Source organism: Astyanax mexicanus, chromosome 19 (assembly GCF_023375975.1).
Source record: "Astyanax mexicanus isolate ESR-SI-001 chromosome 19, AstMex3_surface, whole genome shotgun sequence".
Taxonomy (NCBI): Eukaryota; Metazoa; Chordata; class Actinopteri; order Characiformes; family Acestrorhamphidae; genus Astyanax; species Astyanax mexicanus.
Window position 1 is genome coordinate 8597288 of NC_064426.1, and position 20488 is coordinate 8617775.

Consider the following 20488-nt stretch of genomic DNA (forward strand, 5'->3'; position numbering starts at 1 on the left):
TCCACTACTGACTCAGAGGAGGTCAGTGACTGTCCATTAGTATCTGAAAAAATATAGAAAAAGATTATTAATAGCATAATTAATTAAATTATCATTTACAGAATGTCATCAGACGGGTTTAAGGAATGTGAAACGTACATGAAATTAGCACAATTAAAATACTGTAACTAAAAATCATCTTCCTGCTGAAGCTGTATATCATTCAGTGAGAATGTACTAGACAGTGTGGGAGTCTTGTTGGAGAGGTAGCTGATAAATTCCAAATTCTAAGCCAATCATTTTCTTTATATACGTCAGTATATTTGAATAGGGTGTGTCCACCACTTCTAAAAGGAGGCAGTCTTAAATTCAGACTATTTAATTTTGTAATGATGTTTTCTTCAGATGGATTCAAATATGAGCAAGAAGAAGAACAAGCACAAAAATATGATCTGACTAAAAAAAGAATACATTTGTATGCACAGTTAGAGAGCCAGTTTATTTTTGTAGATTTATTGCCCGAGATATGTTTCTTAGTTTTTATTTAAATTGTATTTGAAATGACCATTATTACTTTAATTTACTTTGTTATAAATGTATTTAAAATGTCAGTCTTTTTGCAAAGCGCAAAGTTTTTTTAACGATATAAAATATGTTTTAACATTGTAATAAAATCTGGTATATTGCAAAGCAGATGTGACCAAACCCAGCCCTGTAGAGTTTAGTATCAGAGTTTAGACACTAATAATCAATAACCAATGCTCATATTTAGATGGTAGCTGGTGTTATTAGGGAGAAATATCATTGGATTATTATTACCGTTTTAGGAGTATTTACACTTCATCCATTATTATGATCAGGCACTTGGTTTTTATTTGTTTTCTCTCTCCAGGGGCCTCATTTATTAAAACTATGCGTAGATCCGAATTGAAAGTGTATGTACAAACAAAAACCAAAACATGGCATGCATCCATAAAAAATTGGATATATATAAAACCATGCACAGATAAACCAGTCGTGTGTTTTCCCCTTTAAAACATAAATATATGATAAATATAACCTAATAAAATAATTTACTGCAAATGACATGGGAATCTACATTTGTAATACGATTCCTTCACTTCGTTTGAATGTGTTCTTGTGCTGATTCCCCATTGGAGAGTTTTATAGTCCATCCTAATAACACTGGGGCAGCCTTTAATTTGGCAGACACTTCGCATTAATGTGTAAACAGAGGCAGGGTGAGTAGTGAGCGGAGTGAGACTGGGGGTCAGTGTCAGGGATGTGTTTGTTTTTAGGTCATTTACACTTACTGTGGTTCCTGACTTTATAAGAGTATTTCAAACAGGTAAGAAGGCACCCATACATTCTACCAAGATCAAAGTTTGGTTGTCATGCATCACATGTCCAGTGGGCCTGGTGTCATGGTGTGGAGTGCAATATTGTACGATGTCCAACAAGATGATGCTCATCCATATACAGCTGCCATCTCAGCTGCTTGCTTTAAAGACAAAGCTGCTATGCCATGACCAGACCTTTACCTGATTGAAAACAAATTGTTGGTGCATGTCTTGCTGGCGCATCTGTGACCAAGACAGCAAGTCTTTGTGATGCCACGGTATCAAATCAAATCAAATTTATTTGTATAGCGCTTTTTACAACTGGTGTTGGCACAAAGCAGCTTTACAGAAACATGATTACAGGACAAAGAATCAGGCAAAACATTAAACATAGAATATACATAATACAGAACCCCCAGTGAGCGCGGAGGCAAGGAAAAACTCCCTCAGAGCTGCAGGAGGAGGAAGAAACCTTGGGAGGACCAAGACTCACATTAAAGGGGGGACCATCCTACCACTGGTCAAACGGCTTTTAAATTAATTTTAAAAAGTCTTTCATACATCCACATAGGTTTTATATATTCAGGTGTATAGCAGCACCACTAATGGCTTATAGAGTAAGATGGATGATGAGCAGCTGATCTGTGGTGGTGGATGGAGAAGAGCTGACTTCAGAAACTTCCAGTCTGGCCAGACAGAGGACATGAGAGCCTGAGGGTCCAACATCCCGCGGTATCGGGTCAGACAGGTGGGCAGTCAGTAACTTGGAGGAAGGCAGAGAGATGGAATTAGTTTTGACTGGATTTATGTAAAACAGAGAATATAAAACATTATCAGAGTGTGGCAAATGACTCCAGCAGATCTAAATAAAACAGCCTAACTAAAGGCAGAGAGCCAGAAGGTAACATAGACATGGAGGCTCCCTGAAACACTGGCATCCACCCACTCCACCGTCCACAAACCTGAGTGACCGTGTGCAGTGGGAGAACAACAGCACCAGCATCTCAGTTTACCACAATTTCCTCTGTCCATGAACCCCTGAATCTGCAGCCTTATCTAAAGGGAAAAACATTAATTACCAAAAGCTAAACTAAACAAGTAAGTTTTCAGTCTAGACTTAAAGATTGAGACTGTGTCTGAGTCCCGAACATATTCGGGGAGATTATTCCAGAGTTGAGGCGCTTTATAAGAGAAAGCTCTTCCTCCTGCAGAGCTCCTCTGAATTTTAGGGACTACTAAGAAACCAGCACAGTATCCAGGGTAATGTCAGCATACGACCAAGAAGGACCAACCACATCCAACAGGATTAACTGTGGACGCTGAAAGAGGAAGCTGTCTGAAAGGGATGTTCGGGTGCTAACCTGGATTGTATCCAAAAAACATAAAACCGATGTTTTTGGGATATAAAATGGTCTTTATCGAGTTATAAATCTTTGGTCAGATTGCACAGCCCTAGTTCCTGGTAACCTTTTTGTCTTCTTTCCAAATAACATTGCAATCCAACACTTCCTTCTGAGTACAACTATTTTTTTTTGAAGATTTATATATTTATTGCATGCTCTAAAAGCTAAATATATAATGAAGTAACAGTAACAGACAAACCAAGTCTCCCTGAAGCTGCGGGAGTCTCCCGCATTTCGGTAGTGGCTCCCTGATGCCCGCGAGTCACATATAATCTCCCGGAATTCAGAACGAGCACCTCAAACGCGCACACAGGTGACAGACTTTTTTTCTCTAATCGCGTGTGGGAAGGAGAGAGAGAAAACAGAGAGGGTTTTGATTGGCCTGTTCTCTGCAAAGAGTCTGTGAGACAGCCAATCAGCTTTTATTGTGGGCGGGCAGTGTTTTTCCACCCTCCCGGACGGGATTTGTTAAGAGAGTGAGAGAAAGCAGATCATGGCGGAGGCAATATTAATAATTATTGTAATATGATATGAAATGTTTTTGATGTTGTGCAATTTCTTGTGATATTTTTACTGTCAATTTTTGTCAAATAAAAAAAAAGCATAGGCAGGAAAGCAGAGGCAGGGTCTTCCAAAAAGAAAAAAGATAAAACTCGTTTCATTTCACCTCTGAATACTCAGGGGAAATCAGGGGACCTCCCTGAAATCAACTTTTGCAACTTGAGATGTCTGCAGTAATAGTTTACATAAAGTGAAACCTACAGTTAGAATGTATGCTGATAACTGAGAAAAGGCAGAGGTAAGGATGGAAGAGAATATATAATTAAATATGTGATTTGGGCTCTCTTTGTTTTATGATTAATATCTTTGTATTAGTCGGTCAGTTTATGTACAGCTGCTTCATCAGCTTCAGTCACTGTGGCTCTCGAGCGCAATAATAAACAGCAGTATCTTCTGCTCTCAGACTCTTGGCCTCTAAGAACTGTGTGCTTGAGGGAACGTCCTCAGTCAGAATGAAGTGATATTTCATGTAATTTGCATAGGTTGGCTCATAGCCTGAACCAGAGTTTATTCCCCCAATCCACTGCAGAGCTTCTCCTGGTTTCTGTCGGATCCAGTGCATGACGTACTCGGTCATGTCATATCCAGAAATCTTACAGGAAATCTTGACCCTTTCTCCAGGTTTCTTCACCTGAGCTGGAGACTGATCCATCCTGATCTCCTGACATGTGACACCTTAATAAAAAGATACAGAATAAACAAACCAGTTAGTAATTCTGATCATTCAAACTAAACAATTAAAATAAACAAGGATTAATCATCTCAACTCAATAATACACTCATTACACTGTAAATCAAATATTAACTCATTATATCACTATATAACATGTTCATAATAATTACTTTGTATGGATAATAAGATGAAGCAAATGATGCATGGAATCCCCATTATAAACATTAAGCTCTCACAGTAAAGTCTATCACAATAAAGTCTGCAGCTGTTTGTTTCATGGCTGATTATAAAAGTGATGATGGAATCTGAATTTACATATCCCTCCCTCTATAGGCTCAGTATTTTCCTATTCAAACTTGAGAAGCAGATTGATAAGACATACTGATTAATCTAATCTGATCTGATACTAAACACTGTGGAACTCATGCTTTAATTTCATACTTATTTAGGCATAAATAAGATGATATAAAATACATTTTTGTATCAAGATCCATTTCTACTGCATATGTTAAAACAGAAATGTTTGTTTTTGTTGTCAGTTTCTTAGCATATTCTGCCCTCTACAGGCTGCAACGTGTAAATGTCTGTCTTAATATTACATTTTTATTGAAAAACGTGGATTAAAATATAACAACCTATTTTCTAATTTACTATTAACTATATTTCAAGTTGATTCATTAAAAAAACTATTTATTAAAATTTATTTATTGACTTAACTATTGATAAATTATTGTTGTAAAAGTTATAACCCTTGTGAATTGATTTAAATGTTGAAATTTATAATTAATTCTAACTTTTATTTTGATGTTAAGCAGTTTCTGAATCCTTATTAATATCTTTTCATTCTAACCACATTAAATATACATCACAATTTGTTTTTTTTTTATCTCAGCGTCATATTATTAATTTAAAACAGGTCAAAATGTTCCAGAAAAATGAATAATATGTATTATACATCTATTTCTAATCAGATTTTATAGTTTTTAAGGCCCAGTTTGAGGATCTCTGCTTTTATCTAAACTTAACACACAGCTGCCCAAATCACATACACAACATGCTGAATGGGACATTCCAGGATTTTGGTACATTTCAGGGGTGGTCACTTCTAAAAATTTAAACTTCAATTTGATCATTTTTAGTCATATATTTATTAAATACAGGTAATAGACTATCAAAAAGTTTGATTTGTCAAGCTCAGCTATCAAAGCAGTTTTTTAAATTAGATTATGTAATATATTTGGTAACTTACAGTAACAGGGTTGCAAATCTAGGCTAAGTTGTGGTTTACCCCAGGAACAGATGCTAACTGTATAATCTAGCTATGTATACAAGATCAAGGGAAAACATGGTTATATAAGTATATAAAGTAAATTTTTACTCTACTCAATATTAGTCTTACAATATGAGTAACAGGGTTGCGTTCACTGAGTGACACACACAACTTGGACAAAATTGTTAAAGCATTTACTCTTGGTTTTGCCATGTGGGCAGAAAATGTCCTTGTGATGTAACTTCCTTTGTGCCAGTAGACAAATATTTTTAACTCTTTCTCTGCCAGGTAAAATTCCTTATGGTAACAGGGTTACCATACAAGAGGAAGTCATTTATTTAGAGCTTATTTTAATTGTTAAATTTGCCAAAGAAGTTGGTCACCCAATGTGTGGGACAAGAGAAAACAGCTATTTTTTGAGGTGGTCCAAAGGTATTCTGTCTTTTGAATAATACCTAAGGAGCTTATTTTTCCATCATATAACAAGTACATTTTTCACAAAAAATAGTCATTTAGATATTTTTGATATGAACATTTGAAATTTAAGTGGTGTGACAGGAAATGTACCAAAATCCTGGAATGTCCCGAAAATCTTACACTTCTGGATAAAGCGATCACTTCATCCACAGCTCTGTAAACTCTTGTTAATGTTAATTTTGCATCCAAACCTAATACACACCAATGTACTGCACAGCTTTAACTGCACACCAACTGCACACTAGGAAAAAATGTAAAACACATGTCCCTTTAGTTTCACTTCCCACTGAGGAAATGTTTATAGATCAGATATATTTAGCCACGCACTCTGTGGTTGAGCATGTTTTTATACGGGTCTGTAGCTTATTGTGTGATTGTGTGATTCTCGCGCACAGTAATAAACAGCCGTGTCTTCAGCTTTCATGCTCTTCACCTGCAGCATCAGCATGTTGTTACTGGTGTCTTTACTGATGGAGAACTGACCCTGTAGAGACTGGGCGAATATATTGTTTGTGTAGCCATCAATACGACCAATCCACTCCAGTCCTTTCACGGGTTTCTGACGGATCCAGTGCAAATAGTAGCTGTTCATGAAGAAACCAGACACAGAACAGGAGAGAGTGACTGATCTCCCAGGTTCCTCCACTACTGACTCAGAGGAGGTCAGTGACTGTCCATTAGTATCTGAAAAAATACAGAAAAGATTTTTAATAATATAATTAATTAAATTATAATTTACTGCAACCTCTTACAGAATGTCATCAGATATGTTAACTAAATTTCACAGCCAATAATTTGCTTTATATACCTCAGTCTATTTGAATAGGGTGTGTCCACCACTTCTAAAAGGAGGCAGTATTAAATTGAAATGATTTCATTTTATAATGACGTTTTCTTCTGATGGATTCAAATATGAGCAAGAAAAACTACAAAAAACATGTAACTCACTGTGCCAATTTTTCTTTTTTTTAACTCTTCACTTTAATTGAGTATTTTTGGTCTTATTTGTACTTTATTTATTTTTTTTTATATTAAAAAAATACATAAATAAGATTTAGAAGATCCATGCCCAAATTGTATACACAAGCACATCATGCTCTTGCATTTGGAAAAGAACAACTATTTTTATGTTATTAAATATTTTTTAAAGCAGATGTGACCAAACCCAATCCTGGAGATTTATTACCCTGCAGAGTTTAGTATCAGAGTTTAGACACTAATAATCAGATGCTCATATATAGATGGTAGATGGTGTTATTAGGGATGAATTTTGTTGCAGTTGTTATTATTGGTTGGGGAGTATATACACTTTTGCCATTATTATGATCAATGACTTTTTTGTAAGTTGTTTTCTCTATCCAGGGGCCTAGGAAATAGCACATGCATATTATAAAACTTTGAGTAATCTTCTTCAAAACATGCACAGATGAATCAGCCTCGTGTTTCAAACCGCCCACATTTACCCGAAAAAATATCTATGCAAATCACTCAGTAAATAATAAAATGTGGGCCTCCCTGTTCATTCTGGGGTGCAATAAAGGAGGAATGAAAAAAAAAAAGGAGAATGCGAGGGCTCCAAATATTATTTTTTATTATTGAGTTTAATTTGTTGTATCATGTTACGACCTGGTCTAGGTTAGCCCGTAACACACAAAAAAAAAGAGGCCCCGTGCCCTCCTGGTTCCCCAACCACACATACTCCTTTTAGTCAAAAGGTTTAGTTTATTTTACAAATTGTAAAAAAATATATAAGGCTTAAATCAAAGGGGAGACAACAGTTAGGGATGAAAGGGAAAATAATAAACAAAACAAAGCTTACTTAAAGATTAAGAAAACTAACTTACCTAAAAAATAAAAGAAAATGAAATACAAATCTCTAACCTAACTCCCTTATTAAACAAACCAAGAGAAAACATAGAGAAGTAAACTCTTTCTCCCCACTGAGAGAACTTGTAAGAATAAACTTATTTTCTCCCCACTGAGAGACCAGAAACAACAGTGTTCACACCGAAGAACAAGATTTTACCATCAGCTTAGTTCTAACAGTTTAACAGGCTACAAAGTGAGAAGTGATGTCTGAGAGGTGACTGATAACTTTGAGCATTTCATTGTATTATTTGTGCTTTTTGCTCAGAAAGTAAAGAGTAGAGGTAAGGATAGAAGAAAATATTTCTCACAGGAATATAATTCAGTATGTAATTTGGGCTCTCTTGATTTTATCTTTGATATCTTTGTAATAATCAGTCAGTTTTTGTTCAGCTGCTGCATGAGCTTCAGTCACTGTGGCTCTCGAGCGCAATAATAAACAGCAGTATCTTCTGCTCTCAGACTCTTGGTCTCTAAGAACTGTGTGCTTGAGGGAACGTCCTCAGTCAGAATGAAGTGATCTTTCATGGAATCTGCATATATAATAGGATTGCTTCTGCCAGAATCTATTCTCCCAATCCACTGCAGAGCTTCTCCTGGTTTCTGTCGGATCCAGTGCATGTAGTGCTTGGTCATGTCGTATCCAGAAATCTTACAGGAAATCTTGAAACTTTCTCCAGGTTTCTTCACCTGAGCTGGAGACTGATCCATCCTGATCTCCTGACATGTCACACCTTAATAAAAAGATACAGAATAAACAAACCAGTTAGTAAATCTGATTATTTAAACTAAATGGTTTAAATAAAATCAACAAGAAAAAACATTTCAACTCATGAATACACTCCTTACACTACAAATCGAATATTAACTCATTATATCACTATATAACATGTTAATAATAATTACTTTGTATGGATAATAAGATGAAGCAAATGATGCATGGAATCCCCATTATAAACATTAAGCTCTAACAGTAAATGCTATCACAATAAAGTCTGCAGCTGATTGTTTTGTGGCTGATTATAAAAGGATGATAGATTCTGAATTTACATATCCCTCCCTCTATAGGCTCTGTATTTTCCTATTTAAATGTATGATTTATATGAAATATAATGTATAATATATAATTGAATCTGATACTAAACACTGTGGAACTAATGCTTTAATTTAATACTTATTTAGGCACCAATAAGATAATATTAAATATTTATTGTATCAAGATCCATCTCTACTGCATATGTAAAATGGAAATGTTGTTGGTATTTTATGTGCATCATTTACTTAGCATATTCTGCCCTCTCCAGGCTGCAAAATGTAAATGTCAGTCTTAATATTACCTGATTGAAAGATGTGGGTTAAAAAACTATATTTTAGGTTGATTAAAAAAATGTAGGAATTCTGTGAAAAATTAGTTAATTGGTTTATAAATAATAGTTGTAAAGTTCTTACACTTCTGGATACAGCGAACATTTTGTCCACAGCTGTGTAAACTCTTGTTGTAATGTTATTTTTGCACCCAAACCTAATACACACCAATCTACTGCACAGCTTTTACTACACACCAACTGCACACTGAGGGAATAAACTAAAAAAAAAAAAACAGTCCCAGCTGGTGTTTTTGGAGTGTTCAGTGTGCTGGTATGTCATAATACTCATACATTCATATATTTTTACAAATATTCAGGCCCTTTGAAATATTTACAGTGAAGTAAAATGCAAATACAAGAGTAATGTTTATTTTTAATGCATGAAAAGCAGTGTAACACATATGCTGTATATACTTTAACACATAGATAACAAACATTTAAACATTTGATAAACATATATACAGTGGCGTGCACAGACATTTTGGGGGGCAAGTGTTCAGGGGGAAAAAGGGCACTTTTTTGCACACTTGGAACACCTCATTATAAAAAAAAAAATTACACGCACATGTTGAATGAAATTTGACTTTTATTTGTAACATTCTCTAAATGTGAGTTTTCAATAGAAAAATGTCACACCACCAACTGATAAAATACATAGTAGTTTGGTGCTGTATGAGACATTTTACTGCACAACAAAATGATTTCACGTTGGGCTTAGAGGGCAAACAGTAGGATTTAACTTGATGTGTATGTTACCTGGCTGGTGGGTCACGGGGGAGAAGAAGCCTGTCTGTTGCCGTGCGTGCTGTGCTGAAGACTCGCTGAACTGGACTGCTGCTGCAGCGCATCTAGTGTGTCTTGCACGTGACCGTGCAGGGTCACGTGACAGAGGAAGAGAGAGGTCAGGGGTGTGCGAGCAGATATCAGGGCATTCTGATTTCACTCGTTTTTAATCGCTCAGGTTTTCAAAAGATCATTTCAAACCGGCCTCAGTAAAATCATAATAATAAAAATATTTAAAAAAAAACAACAACAAAGTTTCAAAAGGGCACTTTGGTTGATAAAGGGCAGAGTTGGTGGTGCTTTAGCATGTCTATGTCTGCACACCTCTGCATATATATACATTTGCAGTCAAACCTTTTCCCTTTATTTTTGCCATTTACATTTTTTTTTTTTATTGTCTACACACAAATACTGGTACTTGGGATACCGTTACCACAACATGTAACTCATGTACCAACTCCTTGAAGCAATTCTGCAGAACTAAAAGCACAATTCCTGCTTTACTCTCAAATTTTAGTTCTAAAACAAACTAAAAAAAAAAAAACACTACACACAATTTTCGAGAATAAAATCTTTGTTTAATGTTATTCAACCAAAATAAACTATAACCCTACTATGGACAGCCAAAGACATAGAATAGGTAAGAAATGTACTCTCACTGTAAAACAGCAGTACTTTTTATCAATACAGTGCTCAATGAGTACAGTAGTACAGTAATGCCTGTGGACTGTTCTGTTGGACTGTAAAAATAAAGTATTTTCAATTATTTTGGAAATGTATTTCTATTTTGTATTTCTACACAGTATTTACAGTATTTTACTGTTTGTATTGGAGAACTGAAAGATTACCAACACAAGGTGGACGAGATCGTCTTCTGTCTCCTAAACAAGAAACTGAAAATTGTGAACATGGTCCTAGAAAATAATAACATTACATTGCATTTAAAACAAATACAACAAAAATGAATAGAAAACAATGAGCTATTTGATAGGGTAAGCTGTATTTATTTATAAGCTGTAATTATTTTAACTATTTATATTATTATATTAATATCTATCTATCTATCTATCTATCTATCTATCTATCTATCTATCTATCTATCTATCTATCTATCTATCTATCTATCTATCTATCTATCTATCTATCTATCTATCTATCTATCTAATTTTAAAACCATATTTTATATGATAGAAAATGTTTTAAATTAATTTAGAGTATTTTACCACAGTTGTGTCTAATTGCTAAAACATAAGCTAGGCTGGTTTAATCAACATGCTTAACACAATTCACAAAACTACAAACCCAAACTGCAAAAAAAAAAAAAATGTATCCTGCAAAATGACACACTGCAACCAAAACTACATATAGACTTATTAAAATCAAACATTTGCACCAAATAACACACACTTCATTCCTATCACCAAATTTCTACCAACTACACACTGTTGGGAATAATGAAAAACTCTCTCGTCTTTAGTAAGCGATAACATAATAAAGTAGTATTAAAAATATTAAAATAACAGAATAAATAATAGAAAATTCTTCAGATGCACAAAAATATATGTCACTCTTCCTCCCTCTTACTCTTTTTTCCTCTCACTTCTCCCTCCCTCTTACTCCTCCCCCTCTCACTCTTCCTTCCTCTCACTTCTCCCACTCTCAATCCTCCTTCCTCTCACTCTTTCTCCCTCTCACTTCTCCCTCCCTCTTACTCCTCCCCCTCTCACTCTTCCTTCCTCTCACTTCTCCCACTCTCAATCCTCCTTCCTCTCACTCTTTCTCCCTCTCACTTCTCCCTCCTTCTTACTCCTCCCCCTCTCACTCTTCCTTCTTCTCACTCTTTCTCCCTCTCACTTCTCCCTCCCTCTTACTCCTCCCCCTCACTGTTCCTTCCTCTCACTTCTCCCTTCCTCTTACTCCTCCCACTCTCAATCCTCCTTCCTCTCACTCTTTCTCCCTCTCACTTCTCCCTCCCTCTTACTCCTCCCCCTCTTACTCTTCCTTCCTCTCACTCTTTCTCCCTCTCACTTCTCCCTCCCTCTTACTCCTCCCCCTCACTCTTCCTTCCTCTCACTTCTCCCTTCCTCTTACTCCTCCCACTCTCAATCCTCCTTCCTCTCACTCTTTCTCCCTCTCACTTCTCCCTCCCTCTTACTCCTCCCCCTCTTCCTCTTCCTTCCTCTCACTCTTTCTCCCTCTCACTTCTCCCTCCCTCTTACTCCTCCCCCTCTTACTCTTCCTTCCTCTCACTCTTTCTCCCTCTCACATCTCCCTCCCTCTTACTCCTCACCCTCTCACTCTTCCTTCCTCTCACTCTTTCTCCCTCACACCTCTCCCTTCCTCTCACTGTTGCTTCCCCTCTCACTCTTGCTCCAGCTCTTCCACTCTTTATAGTCTTCCACTGTTGTTGTAAAAAGAGGCTTACCTGTGGTATTTTTTATAGTGCTTAATTCTGACTGAAGTGGTAACAATAATCATTGATATGTTTGGTCAGGTGGCACATATATTGGCCAGTTAGTTCAGGTTGTGTCAATTTGAATGGCAGAGTTTTTTGGCAACATGGGTCTCTATGTCAGATGCAGAGAACCGTGTTGTGCTGTTTTGAATTGCTTAGTGTGTGTAATGCATAAAATGTGTTTAGAGTTTTGGAGACTTGAGCAGAGGTTATATCCTCTGTGTGTCAGTGTAAATAATTGTGCTACACATGTCATTTTAGTGTGTTAGCAATTGGAAAAAACTGAAACAGTAGTGTATATACAGCTTTTAGATACTCCAGTAAAAATATTATATACTCCAGTAAAAAATACTATTTTCTAAATAAATATTTGTTTTAATGATAGAACTGTTAAATCTATATTTATTTTTGGTCCACATGTCAGACGTAGGTAAAATCAATAGAAATTGTCTGAGAAATGTGCAGTGTGACATTTGTTTCAAAATTAAACAAAACAGTGTGTAATGCTCAACTAATGAAAACACATGTCCCTTCAGTTTCACTTCCCACTGAGGAAATATTTATACATCAGACATATTTAGCCACACACTCTGTGGTTGAGCATGTTTTTATACGGGTCTGTAGCGTATTGTGTCAGTGTGAGTCTCGTGCACAGTAATAAACAGCCGTGTCTTCAGCTTTCAGGCTCTTCACCTGCAGCATCAGCATGTTGTTACTGGTGTCTTTACTGATGGAGAACTGGCCCTGTAGAGACTGGGCAAAGCCAGTGCCTGTGCCAGTATTAATATATCCAATCCACTCCAGTCCTTTCCCGGGTTTCTGACGGATCCAGTGCGTATAATAGCTGCTCATGGAAAAACCAGACACAGAACAGGAGAGAGTGACTGACCTCCCAGGTTCCTCCACTACTGACTCAGAGGAGGTCAGTGACTGTCCATTAGTATCTGAAAAAATAAAAAGATTATTAATAATATTAATAATAGCTGCCACATCTTCAGAGATTAATACCCATCAATACCCATTATAAGGAATTTGGAACTTACATGAAATTAGCACAATTAAAATGAAATAACTAAGATTCATCTTCCTGCAACGGCTCTGAACCACACACACAGAATATTCTACAGTAAAAGATGGCTGATAACGTGGACAACAAAGAATTAACTTTATATAGCAGAATATATTTGAATGGGGAGTGTCCACAACTTCCACAACAGTCCCACTCTTAAAAAAATGTATAATTTCAGCGTATAATGTCACATTACTACTTCCCTTTCTGTACAGTGATATATCTGATGTCATATGATGTACTTAGACTTTTTTTTTTTTTTTTCAAAATATTTTTATTTGGTCTTTGTGACGACCCCCCCATCGGCTCTGAGGATGGTTTGTCCCAGATGTTGGACCAAGGGAGGTTAGCATGGTGTGAGTCTTAATTGGTGGCAACTGATAGCACTTAGGGGGTGGCACGGTGGCGCAGTGGGTAGCACTTCTGCCTCACAGCAAGACGACCTGGGTTCAATTCCCAGCTGGGGCGACCCGGGTCTCTCTGTGTGGAGTTTGCACGTTCTCCCCGTGTCTGCGTGGGTTTCCTCCGGGTTCTCCGGTTTCCTCCCACAGTCCAAAGACTAATTGGATGTCGGATACAAATTGCCCCCTAGGTGAGAGTGTGTGAGTGAATGTGTCTGTCTGTGTGTGCCTGCGATGGATTGGCGGCCTGTCCAGGGTGTATCCTGCCTTCCGTCCGATGCTGGCTGGGATCCCCCCCGTGACCCTTAATGGATGAAGCGGTTGATAATGACTTGACTTGACTTGATAGCAATTAGTGAGAGTACTTAAGCTCTCTGGAGTTGAGCTCTGGCTCTCTCTTGTTTTTTCCCTTCACCACCATGCCTCACAAAATTGTTTTTGCTTTTGTCTCTCTTCTAGGAGTCCTGGATTCCCACGTTTAAACAGCTGACCAGTTCTTATTTTTAATACTTCTCCCCTAGACATTTTGACCTTTTTCTCATTTTGATAATAAATAAATAAAGTGTTTTATGTTTGCTACTAACTTGTTGTCCTCCCTTTCTTTATGTTGCGATCCTGGAACGAGCTGGGTCGTAACAGTCTTCCAAATACACCCAAAAGGCATCTAATGTTATAATTAAGCACAGATTGTGATACACGTAAAAAAAAAAAAAAAAAACAGTACCAAAATAATAAAAAACACAATAAAACATTGTAACAAACAGTTACAAGGGCATAGTACAAGCTTTCAACTAAAACTGACACATTCACAGCAACATTCTTTGCATACAATAGCAGTAAACTCAACACTTAAATAACATTTTTAGATTAGGGTTACACAGAACTATACAGTATTTATCTGTTTGCCAAGAGATCACCAAAAAAAATGATTGTTTTTTAAATTTGCATAGACCCAGATAAGAGTCTTTAATTCCCAATATAACTATTAATGGTTCTTGCACACAGATTCTGTCAAATGCTGAAGAAAAGAATCAAAACTTACTTCCAAAACTTGTGAAGTTTAAGGCATGTCCAAAATTGATGAAACAGTGTTCCCTCATATGTATTACATTTGCTTGATATAGAGAAATCTCAGGAAAATTTTATGTAATTTGGCCTTTGAGCCAAATTCACAAAAGCCCTGTTCTGAAGTCTATGAAGTTCCTATGATCACCTATGATCAGAATTTTTAAAGTACTAAAGATATTTTAGTTTTTTATATATGTACTGACTAGAGGCCTTATGTACTAACGCTGCAAACGTACAAAAACACTGCAAAGGCCACATTTTTACGCTCATGATCAAGTGTATTAAATGTGTGTTTCCCCATGCCAGTTTAATTTTGCACGTAATCTACATTTCTGTTGAGTTTTAGCGACACTTGCATTGAAATTGTAAATGAGAATGTTTTTTTTTGTGCGTATAAAGGTTTTTAGCTCTGAGCATTTGTAACATTTCAGTAGGAATTCTACGTAAGTCTTAGAACATGAGACCCCATGTTTTTCTTTTTTTTTTAATGCGGATCGAGTAGTGTTGAATTAAATATTGTATTTCAGAATATCTTTTTTTTACAGTGGGGTCGATTACTGCTGGTGGTGGTTAGTGACTGGTTGGGGGGGTTTGGGGGGTACTGATTCAATTTAGATACATGATCCATAAGTAAATGTTTCAAATGATTGATGTTGATGGTTGATGCTTTTTTTTTTTTGTAATTTCCAGTTCATTAAAATGTTTCTCTTGGCGTTGGTTAGGGCTGGGAGTAAAGCAGTGGTGTTTGCTTTGTTGTACTGATTGCTGATGTGTCTTCTAGCCGAAATATTCCTGAAGATAAAGAGATATTATTATTTAAGCATGTTGCTAATATAGAAATAATGTCTTGCCAGAAGAACTGAATTGGTGTTAATTGGCACATGGGGTAGATGTAATTATCTCTGGTGTTCTTGGTGCAGTGTGGAAAGATATCAAAGCTGGTGAATCCCATTTTATACATATTTTGTTCAATAAAGTGTGATCTGTAAATATACAGCTTTTTTATATACACTGTATATTAGTGATTGTGATAATGTGGACATTATCCTCATAAAATCTGTATCCACACATTGGCACCAGAAATGTTAAACACACACTTGCCTCTAAAGTTCAGATGTTCACACTCAAATACCACAGTTTAATTCTTATCCTTAAAGGAATAACTACATAGATCTTGTCACATTAGAAAATATATTCCCACAAGTTAAACTTCATTATCTATAACATATAAAATAACTGATTAGGTTACATCAACCATGATGTACGGTTCATTTTCCCACATGGCACAGTTGTTGGATTGCTCTTTTATATTTGTAGGACATGGCGTAGGTGTTTTACTCCCTCTAAAGTCTTTGCATCATCCTATTCAAATATGAGAAGGAGACTGATAATAAATACTGATAAGTCTAATTAAATCTTCAGCTCTAATTAATTTATTGACCTTCTTTAGCCATAACTAAAATGATAATCTATCAAATTGTATGAATATCCTTGTCTATAACAAGTGTTAAACTGATTTTTCAATGTACTTTATATGTGTGTTGGTTACTTTCCATAGTTTGACCTCTAGAGCTGTTAACATCGAAATGTCTTACTCTATTTTTGTAATCAAGTGTGGCATATTAACAATGTGGGTTAAAATATTACAACCTCTTCACCAAAGTTTATTTCTAGATCATTTATTGTAATGTTCAGGCACTTGTTATCTGAGATTTAGGTAAACCTAAAGATCTTACCAAATTATTAACAATAAAATGTAATCTACACCTTGTGACAAGTTGTCTACCTTATAATAAAAAAAAATCATATTTATGTATACATTTTTCAGACACAGATTTTAAAACGATCACTCTGATTGCAATTCTAGATTAATCTAAATGTTATCAAATTTCATTTACAGGTCCACTGCGTCATACTATTAATTTAATATATGAGGAAAATGTAATTCATTGAAAAAAACAGGGCCCAGTTTTCCAAGCAGCATCTTGGCATTAAGAACATCTTATCATTGAGGGTCAATGCACAGTGTGATGCTCTCTCAACCATGTGAGAATCATCTCAGGAAAAATAGGAGATGCTGGTAAATTTAGTATTAAATAGAATATTATTATAAATGTAAATATGTCAGACTTCATCAAAATCAGTTGAAATTAAGAAAATGTAGATTTTTTTCACAGTTAAAGAAAACAGTTATATCAATATCCCTAAAGTTTCACTTCCCTTTAAGGTTTACAACCCCACCACTTCAAACTGACGGACTTTTCTGTGGTTGAGCATGTTTTTATACGGGTCTGTAGCTTATTGTGTCAGTGTGAGTCTCGTGCACAGTAATAAACAGCCGTGTCCTCGACTTTCAGACTCTTCACCTGCAGCATCAGCATGTTTTTACTGGTGTCTTTAGTGATGGAGAACTGACCCTGCAGAGACTGGGCAAAGCCAGTGCCTGTGCCATAATTAACATATCCAATCCACTCCAGTCCTTTCCCGGGTTTCTGACGGATCCAGTGCATCCAGTGGTCGCTCATGGAGAAACCAGACACAGAACAGGAGAGAGTGACTGACCTCCCAGGTTCCTCCACTACTGACTCAGAGGAGGTCAGTGACTGTCCATTAGTATCTGAAAATAGAATAATAGAAAAGATTATTATTAATGTCACAATCCTGTTTTATCAGATTTTCGCAGAGATAACAGTACCCATTTAAATAATGTGGAACTTACATGAAATCAGCACAATTAAAATAAAATAACAAAGGTTCATCTTCCTGCAGAAGCTCTGAAACATTCAGCGAGAATGTTTTAGACAGTAGGTAAGTGATGTCTGAGTGACAGTGGATAACTTTGGCAGCTAAGCTCTGCTTTATATTAGAAGCTATGAATTTGAATAGGGAGTGTCCTCAGCTTCAGGAAGGATAATATTATTCATAAACATATTAACCTTCACCTGAAGATGATTTAGCCTTTTAAAGGTCTGTCTAAAACAAAAAAGTGTGTTTACAGAATAATATAATGCGTCTCTTTAGAAAATAGAGCTTAATCGTTTATTTTTGCAAACACTAATCTGTTGGAAATGTTGAATGCAGCATATAGTGAAATAATACAATTTACCTTTTAAAAAGCCATTTAAATGCCTAGTTAAAGGGTCGATTACCTTGTCTTGCTGTTTTCTTCAGGTATAGAGAGCTCGGCGCTGACTCAGCTCTTGATCGGCCTGGACACGAGACATTAAAGATGTGGCGGGGCTGGTGACGTTTAATATTGTGATATATATCGTCAAAAAAATTAACATTTGAAATGTAACATTTTTCCAATTTTGTGCGGCCCTAGCACCAAGACTATTATGTAACAGTTTTGGTGTTTTGGAACTGGCCTGTTTTTTTTTTTTATGGGCTGTTTTGGTCTTGTCCTTTTATGGTTATATCCTATACAATTTCAGACTTACATGGTGTTGTTTGAAATAAATATGTATTTATTGTGTGTTTTCCCTAGTATGGAAATATTTTCAGCTACATTACATAAAAAAAAAATCCAAGATTATTTCATGTATAAATTCTAATTTAGGTAAATCAACCATCATGTACATAAACCCTTTTTTTTAAAGTACCTTATATTTTTATGACCTGGTGCATGTGTTTTACTTCAGTATTTGTTCAGCTGCTCCATGAGTTACAGTCACTGTGGGGATCGAGCGCAATAATAAACAGCAGTATCTTCTGCTCTCAGACTCTTGGCCTCTAAGAACTGTGTGCTTGAGGGAACGTCCTCAGTCAGTATGAAGTGATCTTTCATGGAATCTGCATATATAGTATCAGAGCTACGGCCAGAGTTTACTCTCCCAATCCACTGCAGAGCTTCTCCTGGTTTCTGTCGGATCCAGTGCATGAGGTAGCTGGTCATGTCATATCCAGAAATCTTACAGGAAATCTTGACCCTTTCTCCAGGTTTCTTCACCTGGGCTGGAGACTGATCCATCCTGATCTCCTGACATGTCACACCTTAATAAAAAGATACAGAATAAACAAACCAGTTAGTGAAACTGATTATTTAAACTAAACTGTTTAAATAAAATCAACAAGGATAAACATCCCAACTCATTAATACACTCATTACACTGTAAATCTAATATTAACTCGTTATATCACTACATAACATGTTCATAATGAATTACTTTGTATGGATAATAAGATGAAGCAAATGATGCATGGAATCCCCATTATAAGCGTTAAGCTCTAACAATAAAGTCTATCACAGTAAACTCTGATATTTTAAGTGCAGCTGTTTGTTTTATGTCTGATTATAAAGGAATGAAGAGGGATGATGGAGTCCATATATTTACATATCCCTCCCTCTATAGAGGCTTTATATCACTCTATTCAAATATGAGAAGGCTTTTAGTGTGCTGCTAAAAATAATCGAACTCTAAACACTATCAAACACCCATTTTACCTTCTAGGACATATTTCTATTACTTAATTTACCTCCCTATATACATTAAAAAATGATAATATTTTATAATAATATTATATATTTTATTTTAGCCTCATCTCTACTGCATATGTTTTAGCTTGAAGCTGTGTGTGGGCATGAGTATTTGTTACTTTGCATCTTCTGCCCTCTAGAGGCTTTAAATGGTACACTACTTACTTTTCAGGACTGGGTGTCATAAACATCTCAGAACAAAAATGGTTCTTTAAATGTCAGCTAAGCACCACAATTAACTTTTTACTAATTTAGAACATCTTCAATTTATGATTTTTTTTTGTTGCTTTTGTTGTTTTTGACATCATCCTGACATTTCCTGCATCTGTTTCAGTGTAATCTGAAACTTTTACTGACAAAAATAAATAAATATTGTGTTTAAGTGTCTATTTACTGCTTAAATGTTGGTCACTGGTGTCTCATAAGATTCATTTGTGATCTAAGGTTTATTTTTATTTAAAGGTACATTTTGACATAATGTTTATTTTAAAAAATAAGCATTAGACACAAATCAGGCATGATATCTCTTTCTTGTCTTCATTTAATCTTTTTCAAAAATCCATATTTGTCTTTTAGAATGCACCAGAATTTATTTATTGAGATTTGTACCAAAATCCAATAGGAGACACATGAGATTACTGAGCTATTTATCTTATGAGAAACATCTGCTGAGCATCATTAGACTAACACTGAACACTATACAGTATCATTAGTCTTTCCATTTGATCTCATTGGTGTTTAGGAGCAATTACAGAGATATTAAACAGATCTTCTTTTGGTTGTAAGCAAAATAAGTCAACAAACAAACTATTACCGCACTGGATTATAAGGCACATCAATAAACGTCTGTTTTTGTATTATAAAGCGCACTAGTAAGGAACAGGGTTGTCGCCATGTTTCCCTTCTAATTCAGCAGGTCACCCGCTGGTTAACAAGACCTGTAAACGCTAGTTACGTATGTAACTGTGGTTATGTGAATAGTGGATGACCGCCAGGGCGGTGCTTAATGTGAATGTATTCCCTGCCGTGCCCACGGCGAACCGAGAGTTGTATACCAACGAAGTCACTACACGTGACACAGCGTGTGACGCAAGCGGGGTATAAATGCCCCCTGGCACTCGCTGCTCCTCCTCAAAACTTGGTTCTTCTCGCAATCCGAGTGACCAAGAACCCTGGCGGTCATCCACTATTCACATAACCACAGTTACATACGTAACTAGCGTTATGTTTCATAGTTACTGACCGCCAGGGCGGTGCTTAATGTGGATGATGCATACCAGCGATGTCACGAGGAGATTC

General features: G+C 36.1%; 1 long non-coding RNA gene and 2 gene segments (V, D, J or C); all 3 read right to left on the reverse strand.

The window, feature by feature from the left end:
• Window positions 1-3635: 3635 nt before the first annotated feature.
• Window positions 3636-18962, reverse strand: LOC111190826 (immunoglobulin heavy variable 1-46-like). The segment is given in 2 exon segments: window positions 3636-3958; window positions 18879-18962. Coding segments are annotated over 2 exon segments (369 nt in total).
• LOC125784370 (uncharacterized) lies at window positions 7406-7983 on the reverse strand. The gene is made up of 2 exons (XR_007427149.1): window positions 7691-7983; window positions 7406-7652 (listed from the first exon to the last, which is right to left on the reverse strand). It is a non-coding gene; the product is annotated as an uncharacterized LOC125784370 (long non-coding RNA).
• On the reverse strand, window positions 12595-17587 carry LOC111190827 (Ig heavy chain V region 914-like). The segment is given in 3 exon segments: window positions 12595-12867; window positions 17079-17329; window positions 17432-17587. Coding segments are annotated over 3 exon segments (375 nt in total).
• Window positions 18963-20488: the final 1526 nt, after the last annotated feature.